General features: G+C 40.3%; 1 protein-coding gene across 1 annotated transcript in view; it reads left to right on the top strand.

Moving 5' to 3' along the window:
* The window catches only part of LOC101341596 (EGF-like and EMI domain-containing protein 1), a 749,998-nt gene extending 739,390 nt beyond the window's left edge, over positions 1-10,608 (top strand). The window contains 3 exon segments of the mRNA XM_023737953.1: positions 5,371-5,499; positions 7,189-7,317; positions 10,463-10,608. Coding sequence (XP_023593721.1) covers positions 5,371-5,499; positions 7,189-7,317; positions 10,463-10,608 — 404 coding nt within the window.
* Positions 10,609-11,030: the final 422 nt, after the last annotated feature.

Raw genomic sequence — 11,030 nt, forward strand, 5'->3', positions numbered from 1 at the left:
TACAAAGGAGAGTCAATAAGACTAAGCTCGGACTACTCAGCAGAAACCGTACAGGCAAGAAGGCAATGGGATGGCATATATAAAGCCTTGAAGGAAAAAACTGCCAGGCAAGAATTATATATCCAGCAAAACTGTCTCTCAAATATGATGGTGAAATTAGGGCATTTCCAGATAAACAGAAGTTTAGGGAATTTGTAAAAACAAGACCAAAATTACAAGAAATACTAAAAGAAGTCCTCTGATTAGAAAATCAATAACATCAGATAACAACCCAAAACTAGAACACAGGACAGAGCAACCAGATATAAACCCAGATAAGGAAGTCACAAAAAATAAATCAAAGCTAAAACGCTGAAAATAGAGAAATAGAAATGTCAATATGAGGAAGATGATAACATTAAATAAAAAAGAGGGACTAAAAATGTAGTCATAGATCTTTCGTATGGAGAGGAAGTCAAGGTGATATAAAGAAATAAAAGATTGGTTTAAACTTAGAAAAATAGGGGTAAATATTAAGGTAACCACAAAGAGAACACTAACAATCCTATACATCAAAATAAAAAGCAAAAAAACTCAGAAAATACAAAATCAAGAACAATGAAGAAGATGAAAAGAAAATACATAAAGAAAAACAACTCAGCACAGAAAATTAACTGGAACAAAGAAACTGTCAACAACACACACTCACAAAAGACATCAAAATGATAGCAGTAGACACATACATACCTACCAATAATTATGCTGAATGTAAATGGACTAAATGCACCAATAAAGAGACAGAGAGTGGCAGAATGGACTATAAAAAATATACCTCTTTGCTCTTGTCCTTTTCTGAGACTTTAGGAAATGTCCTCCAAGGTCATGATTTTCTTTGGGAAATTAAGGGTTTCATTTCCTTTTTTAGTTATGTAAAGCCATTATGGCTCAACCAAGATGGTATCACATTCCAGTTTGTTTAGATGACACCTTCGGACACGACTGCAGTTCGAGCTGTCAGGACTGCAGGAATGGAGGCAAATGCCAGGAAGGGAGGAGCAGGAGCACCTGCCTGGCTAGCTGGGGTGGCCTTTTTTGCCAGGAAAGTGATTGATATCCTGGAGAAATGTCACAGGCCCACCAAACTACGGGTAATGAGCTCTCCTTTATGTATATTCTCCCTAAAATGTTCTAATAAGGTAAACAATTGATACGGGTGAAACCAAGTTATTTGTTGTGCATAAAAAATGGCTATGAGGTGCTGAGGTTTTATACTGGACATGCGATTAGAAGGGGGAGATTTTGTGTTCCCTGGGAAATTTGATGTGCTGTCTCTTGTTTATCCGCGAAACGTAAAAGTTCATAAACAGCCCTAATATTCTAGGCCTATAAAAAAATCCATCCATTTAAATAAATCATTAGGCCCTGGCAAGCTATTCCCATTGAAGGAAAAAAAGGAAAGATTTGTGTTACAAAGTGCAATTAAATGGAATTGCGTGGCCGTTTGCTGTTTATTGTAGTTCGCGTTTTGTTTTGTTTTTTCTCTCTTTCTTTTCTAAAATGATGTTAGCACAGCCAGTGACACTTTTTAAAATGTTTTATCCAAGTCTTTCAAGAGAAAATATCAAAGATTATACCCCCCCCCAATCTTTTCCTTCATATTTTAGATGAAGGCATACTTTCAGGAATTAAAACTGCCAGATAACAAAACCAAAATATATTGACAGTCTTCATTTTTGCTTGCTCTTTTATAATTTATTTTATAATTTTTTTTTTTAAATGGGTTTGTCCTCATCTTTATGATTTGCTTGGAAGATGATGTAAGAGATTTTCTTTTGAAACCCCTGTGCGTGGGAGGATAGAACATAAGTATTGTTTTTATTATGACACAGATGCAGAACTTAGTCATAAAATAGTGAACCGATTTAGCAGAGATTACTCTTTAGAGTTCTGAGAACTTCCCCAAGCAGTCCTCTGATTGCTTTTCTCTGCTGCTCAAAAAAACGTTTAGAATATCCTCTTTCCTGACACATAAGGTGTACACTTCTTATTCAGTCACTGACAACCATCTAAAATCAGGTCTTATAATCCTTTTCACTCTTTATCTTAATCACAACTCTTGATCCAGCCTATTATTCCCGGCAAACTAAACCACTCACTACTTAAAGCCTTGTGCTTTTCAGCTGTTATACCTTCTGTTAAGCTGTTTTCTCCACCAGATTGCCCTTCTCCTTCCCCCATTTCCACATGCTCAGCTCCAATTGTCGTTTAAGGTCCATTGCCACCTATTGTATACGGAGCCCTGGTGGCGCAGTGGTTAAGCACTTGGCTGCTAACCGAAAGGTCAGCGGTTTGAACCCACCAGCTGCTCCGCGGGAGAGAGATGTGGCAGTCTGCTTCTGTAAAGATCTACAGCTTTGGAAACCCTATGGGGCTGTCCCATAGGGTCTCTATGAGCAGAATCAACTTGACAACGATGGATTTGGTTTGGTTTGCCATCTGTTGTATGAAGCTTTATTTGATGTCCCGTCTCCCAGAACTATTTATTTTTCCTATGGATTTTAAGTCACTCTTTCTCTGTATTACATTAAGAGTTAGCCATGTTCCTGTTCTATCTCCCTTGCTAGGCTGAGAGCTAATTGAGAGCCAGGGCTACGTCTTATTCATTGTATGAATCTCCATCTGAACAAATGAATAAAACTCAGTATTGAGAATTCCAGCTATATTTACCTGCAACTTAACACATTCCACTATACAATATTGAGGTTGAATAAATGTGATTGTATTACAATTGGGAAGTAAATTTTTTTACCTTGTATGTTTTGTTGATAAATATGTTCGGTATTTCTTCCATAGGGTATGCTACCCTAACATGGTAGCAAGAGAAATGAAACTAAAATACCTGTCTCAGATACATCAGAATAAACATCACCAATACAAAATTAATACAGAAATAGTGAAAAAAGATTAGCTGATAAAATGATGATACCATTGCTATTGAGTCCATTCTGACTCACCAAATCAAAAACAAACAAAGCCGGTGCTGTCAAGTCAATTCCAACTCAAAGCCACCCTATAGGACAGAGCAGAACTGCTGCATAGGGTTTCCAAGGCTGTAAAGCTAATTTACAGAAGCAGACTGCCACATCTTTCTCCAGCTGAGCAGCTGGTGGGTTTGAACCACTGACCTTTCATTAGCAGCTGAGTGACCCTATAAGGACAGAGTAGAACTGCCCCATAGGGTTTCCAAGACTGTAATCTTTTACAGAAGCAGCCACATCTTTCTACCGAAGAGCAGCTGGTGGGTTCAAACCTCTGAGCTTTTAGTTAGCAGCTACCACCAACCTTTTGGTTAGCAGCCAAGTGCTTAACCACTGCATCACCAAGGCTTCTTAAAATGAAAAGATGGCTTTTTCTTTGGCTTTGGAACACCTTGAGACTCTCTTAAATGTTAACATAGTCCTTTAAAGGGGATTCTGTCCCAGGATGCTGAAGCTTATATTTTCCTTGCACTTCTCTATCCTTTTTTTTTTTTTTTTTTTTAATGAAAACCAAACAATCTAATTAGGAGAAATAAAAGAAAAATGTTCTCTAATTCTTTAACAAAAAGGGTAGGTGGTATTTTAATCACCTCTGATCGACTCCATGGCAATGAATTTGGTTTGGTTTGGGATTCACCCCATTTCAGTGATGGAGAGAGCCCCATTCTAGGGTTATGGGGATGGCTGAACCCAAGACATTTGAAATGGGCATGTGAGATTGACAACAATTTATTACTCACATAGACTCACAGCCCAGGGGAGGAGGACACCCACACACCATGCAGAACCACACAGAGGTCTCAGTTGGAAACAGAGTGAACAACCAGGGGCTGTGGGAGGCAGGCTTTGTAACAGGAAGAGGTTGAAGTGCCCCCTGGCTGCTTAGGATACCATTGGCTTGTCTGAATACTTCCACGAGCTGGAAAGGAACTGGAGTCCAATACTCACGCTAAGCAGAAACTGTGCCTTGACCCTGTGATATGCAGCGTTGCTTGGCTAGGGGACCTTATTCAAGGTTGCCAATTTGGGAGAGGAACTTGCAATTAGGACGCTCCTTGTTAAGGCGTGTTAGTTTGTTTTACGTTTTTCTTCCCCGGGCTCTTTGCTCTGTTTGGTGCTAATGAAGTATTTGGCAAATCCTCGTACTACGTGATATCATATTCTACTTTGTGGGGAGTACCAGATAACAGTGTTGAGTTTGTCTGTGGTGGTTACTTGCTATAAGCCAAGCACTGTACAAATCTTCTGAAGTTCTTTAGCTTCATTTTCCAGATCTATTACCCCTATAGTTGCCATAAGATTTCAAAGATGTTACTACATGAAAATGAACAATACGTTATTGTTATTGTGAGTTGCCTTCTCAATGAATGTTAGTTACCAGTCTCTTTCTCATCTTTTCCTTTTATCTTCCTCTTTCCTTTCCCTTTCATAGTAGCCTATGATTTGAAAGCAAAGAAAAAGTCCGCTCAGAAACCAAGTTTCTACATTAGCATCTGGATCGTGTGAGTAGATGGATAAGGGAGATGATATAAATGCAGTTTTAAAATATTTATCTTACTATGATAAAATATCAGTTCAAATTATTACTGAAAATTTCCCAACAACTGTATTTAAGTGAAACTGAAAATAAAGTCACAGACACTTTTCCTAATTTATTTTAGATTGGATCACTTAATACCTCCAAACAAACGAATCAGTCAGTCAACAAAAGAAAACAGTAGTCTGCTTGACTTTATTAGTCTTTGATAATACAAAACACCCTGGGACCCTCAAGAAAATCTTAGCTGTATTTTTCTGCATTTTCTTCCCATTTTTCAAAATAGAAGATGAAGCTTGTTCCGCATTAAGGTTGGTGAGAGCTGTACAGCAGAGTTATCTGATAGCTTTGAAAACGTGAAGGTTAGAGTTTAAGAAACAAGGTAAATTTTGCATTTGAACCCTGTTAGCAGTTCTTTCAATCATCTGTTTTTAACTAGCTGTATCAGTAACCTGGAAACCCTGGCGGTGTAGTGGTTAAGAGTTTAGCTGCTAACCAAAAGATTGGCAGTTTGAATCTACCAGGCGCTCCTTGGAAACCCTGTGGGGCAGTTCTACTCTGTCCTATAGGGTTGCTATGAGTTGGAACTGACTCAGTGGCAACGGGTTTGGTTTTTCTCATCAGTAACCCACCCCAGGAATGACTATGCCATCCAAACTAGCAACATGTCAGAGATTCTTCCTGGGTCTGCAAGTTACCGAGTTTTTAATGGCTTGGTATCCATTTCAGTAGAAAGACAAGCATTTTTTTTTCCTCCATTTGTTATCTCGAAGAATAAGTTACTCTGCCCCTTCACCTTCTCTATTTTCTTCCTAGCTTGTTCCCCAGAGACCAGTGGGAAAGAGTGTGGCAGTATCTGTCATTGCCAGAGTGGAGGCACCTGTGATGCCCTGACTGGGCAGCGCCAGTGCCCCTCAGGAATTCCTGGAGCAACCTGTGAAGACAGTATGAACGTCTGGTGCCAGTCATATAAGACAACTCTAAGTTCTTGAGGTTTCTAATGGAAAATAAACTAAGTGAAAACTGCATCGTATTTTTCAAGGTGGCATTTTCTAAAGAAGTAAAAGGCTGTGTCTGTCTGTACAACGATGCAGTTGCTTTGACTGATGACATGTGCAACAGAACAAAACAAGTGATATTTAAAACTTCAGAGTGAATCCTGGCACAGAGAACATCTTCTGCTGAGCAAAAAAAGAAGTTTGTGTGTGCAGGTTTGAATATAGGAGCTGAGAAAAATTGATTTGCTCTGCATAGTAAAAGGTAGAAAGAATGGGGCTTCTTGGGCAAGCCAGGGAGAAAGAGATGAAAATCCGAGAAAAAAAGGAGGGGGTGGAGAGAGAAAAGGAGAGATGAGATGGCGGATGAAAAAATCCCAAAACATCTAAGTGGTGTGCATGGATTTTTCACAGAAACCAGTGAAAAGGAAGAGTTTCCCACATGGGTTGATAAAGCACACACACACAAGAGGTAGCTTGCACAGGCACAAGAACGGCAGGAAGAGAGTCAGTGAAGGTATAGGGCCCCAGAGATTTGCGGAAATCACGGGGAGTTTATTAGATTCTCACAGATTATGGAACTGGGGAGATAGAAACCAAGTTTACTTAGCTCCCTGAGGTGCAGCAAGGCCCCTGCTGGCATCCCAGTTTCTTATCCCTGTGAGCAATGTTTATTCATTTATTCAAAAAATATAAAGTTTTCAAGGCACTGTGCCAGGCATTATGATATGATAACACAAAAACAAGGGGGAAAAAAAGACCCTGGTCCTTCTTTACAGTACTCTCAGTCTTATCAAGACAGACATAGATTACAAAGGTTGGTACTACCAAATTGGTAGGCATTACAAATTAAATATTACAGGGTGGCTGGTGGTAAAACCCGGAGGAATAGATGCAGACTGTGTGAAAGACTTTTGGAGAAGTGACACTTGAGCAGAAGCCTGAAAAAGGAGTAGAAATGAGACAGGGGAAGAATGAGGGAAGCGTATTCCAGACTGAGGAAGACACACGTTGCCAGGCTCTGAAGTGGGAAAGTGTGTGGAAGCTTGTAGGTGTTGTTAAATTTGGGGTCTTTAACCTAACAGCGAAAAGGAGCCCTGGCGGTGCAATGGTTGCACGCTCGGCTGCTACCCAAAAGATCAGCAGTTAGAATACACCAGCTGCTCTGCGAGAGAAAGATGTGGCATTCAGCTTCCATAAAGATTACAGCCTTGGAAATCCTATGGAGCAGTTCTACCCTGTCCTACAGGGTTGCTATGAGTCTTAATCAACTCAACTGACTGCAGAATATTCCAAAACCTAACAATGAGGGCAGTCGATGGTTCAGTGGTAGAATTCTCACTTCCATGTGGGAGACCCAGGTTCCATTCCTGCCAATGCACCTCATGCACAGCCACCATTCGTGTGTGGTGACTCAACAGCAGCCATGACGAACCTAACAGCAATAGCAAGTCATGGAGTGATTTTAATCAGAGGATACAGAATCATATTTGTGGTTTTTAAAAGATCTCTCTAGTCTCAGTCCAACCAGATTGGAAACAATGTTTCACTTTCCCAAACTTCTTGATTCATGTAACAACCCTATAGCAAATTTTGCATGTGGGTTAATATTTGCTTTGTTTGTCTTTCCACCCTCCAGGATGCCTAAAAGGATTTTTTGGGAAGAACTGCAAGAGGAAATGTAACTGCGCCCACAATGGTCATTGCCACAGGGTGTATGGGGCCTGTATGTGCGAGCCAGGGCGCTACGGGCGGTTTTGTCATCTGAGTAAGTCACAGGCACTAAATTCGCTGTGTGGGGCGCAGAGGCTCAGAGAAGTACAGAGAATATACTAGACCAAGGAAGAGATGAAAACGTATAAAACATTGTATAGTCATACCGTATGATAATTATAAACATATGATGATTATGTTCTAGTTTTTATTTAGCCTTCTTAAATGATAGAATCTGGATTTTCATGAGTGAAAGAAAAGTATTTCTAAATTCTTTGAATTTTTTTCTAGTCAGCATTTACCTTAATTATTGAGAGAGTTTGTTAAGAGTTCTTTTGGATATTTGACACTTTAAGGGAGTTGATATTCAAGGGCCCAGAACAAAGCTCTTTTACTCCTGGGCTCTAACGCAAGGCAAAGTCATTCCCTAAAATTTCTAAAACAGATTCTTTTTGCACTTTGACCCTCAGTCACGTTTTGCAAAAGCTACAAGAAAACAGGGTGACTTTTAGAATTCCTTCCAGTGGGAATGCTTGCCGTCCCACCACAGCTGTGTGTGCGTGCCTGTGAGCCTGAGTCTGTCTCTGCCTTGCTCCCCTCCCTATTCCATGTCCCTCCACTTTTTCTTTTTTTTTTTTAATTGTGGTAAGTATATATTATAACAAAACATTTGCCATTTCAATATTTTTAGATGTACAAGTCAAATGACATTAATTACATTCATCGTGCTGTGCAGCCACTGTCTGTTTCCACCACCCCTAACAGAAGCTCAATGCCTCCTAAGCAAGGCCTCCCTTAATCCCCTCCGCCCCACCCCTGGTAATCTCTAATAAATTTTGGTCTCTATCACTAAGGGGGACCCTGGTGGCGCAGTGGTTAAGTGTTTTGCTGCTAACTAAATGTCTCCAGTTCAAATCCACCAGCCGCTCCTTGGAAACCCTATGGGGCAGTTCTACTCTGTCCTAGAAGGTTGCTATGAGTCAGAATCGACATGACAGAAATAGGTTTTGGGTTTGGGTATATATTTGTGTATTCCAGATATTTGATGTAAGTGGGATCACACAGTATTTGACCTTTTGTGACTGACTTATATCACTCGGCATTCCTCCACTTTTCTTTGAAGGATCAGCTCCTCTAAGACTCCTTCCTGGATGAACTTCAGTGATACTAGGACCCATCCTTTCCAAACAGAGATTAGAGTTTTATTCGTATTTTTAGGTGGATGTTCATGAGTCTTAATCTGTTTTATAAAAGACATGTCCCTTGAAAGCAGAGACTAAATTGTGAATATTCCAATAAAGGAGACAGGGAAGACATCATAGGGAACTGAACCTGAGTCCTGAGGAAAGCCTAGCCTTAGATAAGCAATAGGGAAGAGAGTGGGGAATGCATGGGTAAATGTGGGCAAAGGAAGTGTGAATGATATATTATGGGACAACAAATACTGCCGAGAACGTTCCAAAAGAAGACTGACCTGCAAACAAAGACAGCATCATTTCTAATATTTCTCCTCTAGTGCAACAAGACAAGCTCCATTTTTAGTAATAAATTTTGTGCATTTCATAAGGTAATATCAGATATTTTGGCAAAAAATTAAATAATAATTAATTTGGACAAAAATTTAAAGAGCTAACCTTTCAGAAATATAGAAAATTGAAGATTTTAGGGTGTGAATAATATTAGCACAGCAGATTTACATTCATTTGCATCTTGTGAGGACTTGATGCCCAGGGGAAAATCTGGCAAACTGGTTTGTTGTTATTGTTGGTGGTGGAGATTATTCTTTTGAACATGACCATCCTTACGGAGAATATATACATTCCAGTTCTCCAGGACTCCCTTTTTGCTTAGACTTGAGGCTTCATTTATTGATGCTACTTACCTGACCCCTGAGGTACTTGATTCTGCAACCCTGAGTAGGCATTGGATCACCAATTCCTCCACTCTTTTTTTTTTCCCCAAGACTATTTCCAGTTACATATTAAGAAACCCAGCTGTCACATTTAAGCATTCAGTTGTTCCTTGAATCACAATATATGCTGAGCCAAGAAAGGTAGGGCATAGAAGCCAATCCAGTGTTCTGGAATGAGCAAGAAGAGGCCAACATCAACCAGAAATTAGCTCTGAGAGATCGTGGGGCTTGATGGGCCTAGGAAAGGATTGGAAACTGGGAAGTTGCAGGAAAGCCGATAGAGTGAGTGTATAATTTATCACCCATATCAAGCACTTTTAAGAGTGAAAAGAGGCCCTTTACTAATTCTGTTCTGCTCTAGTGATGACTCTGGACTGTCCTGGCAACTGGGACTGGGGTCACCTTACATGATAGTATTGTAACCACTACTTTGAATGATCTCTGCTAAAGCCCCTTTCCATCCACCAGAAAGTTAAGTTACTTGTTTTGTTCTCTCCAAGCAGCTTTCTATGCAAAGCCTAGGAGCACAAACAATGTAATTACCTTGAGCCTGGAGCGCACTTGAAGGCTCTTTCATTTGGTAAGTCCCTTGGCATCTGTAACAGGGGAGAAAAATAGTCAGAGGTATATTTTGGAAAGAGAATTGAATTACTGAGTAACTGCTCAAAGAGAGATCTATGGGTATGTTTCCCGGAATGCAAAGGTTGGACCTTTCCAAATTAGCAATCCTGTGCTGACTACCAACTCTAAAACTCAATGGCATGGGGAACAAAATGAAGGGGAGGCAAGCACTGTTTGCCAAAGATGTGGCCAAGACAATGCTGCTGTCACAATGAAAGCTTTGTGTTATCTGCTTGATGTAAAATTATTTCTGATTACCGTATAATGAAAGGGAGTGAAAACGATGGAAAGCCTTCACATAAAGGCTTGTCCATCATCTCCATGCTGTAGCAAGATAAACATGGGGCCTGGCAGGCCTTAGTGGCCCTTGGAGAATATTAACAATAGGCACCAATGGAGCACATTGAGAAGCAGTTTCCCTCCCAGAAGCACCAAAGCCTTTTAAGTAGTTCACTCTTCACTGTTCACATCCAGTTGCCAAAAAGCAAATGAATTGACTGACTTGAAAGGACATTTGTCCCCCCCCCCTTTATTTTTATTGGCAGTCAGGATGAGCACTTTGTCTCCCCATAATCAGGTGCGGCAGAACTACATGCCTGTGCACTAACTATTTAAAACAAACAAAGCGTGGTTTTCAGGTGACCGGTTTGCCTCAATCTGCTGACAGACTGTCCCAAAGGGGCCTGTGGAGCTGGCTGCTCTTCAGAATGTCAGTGTGTGGAAGAGAACACCCTGGCAGGCAAAGCCAAAAATGGTACTCGCACCTGCAAATCTGGTTACCAAGGCAACAGATGCCAGGAAGGTACAATCTGATGATAGATTTTCTTTCTTCTCTAATAACAATGCTCAGCCTTTGTTCAGCACCATATGGGCATTAATTAGTTAATCCACCAGTGTCCTCAGGAGATAGGTAAGCTTTATTAATCCCCTATTTGCAGGTGATGAAACTGAGACACAGGGCAATAAAGTTATGTAACCTTGTCTTCTGAGTCCCCACTGTTAGCCGCCCCCTTGCTAGCTTGAACAAGGGAAGAAAGATCACAGCACAGACAATCTTATCCTAAGGAGATTAAAGCTAGCAAATCATTTCTTTGAGCTGAACTAATCAACCAAGGGCACTACTAGCTTCCAGAGTTAAAGAATAGTTTTCTTTATATCTGCAGATTGATCATTCAAACAAATGCATTTCAAAGATTCCTAATCATATTAAAACTTTGGGAAATTTAAATATGGTC

Source organism: Trichechus manatus, unplaced genomic scaffold (genome assembly GCF_000243295.1).
Source record: "Trichechus manatus latirostris isolate Lorelei unplaced genomic scaffold, TriManLat1.0 scaffold00110, whole genome shotgun sequence".
In the NCBI taxonomy this organism is placed as follows: domain Eukaryota; kingdom Metazoa; phylum Chordata; class Mammalia; order Sirenia; family Trichechidae; genus Trichechus; species Trichechus manatus.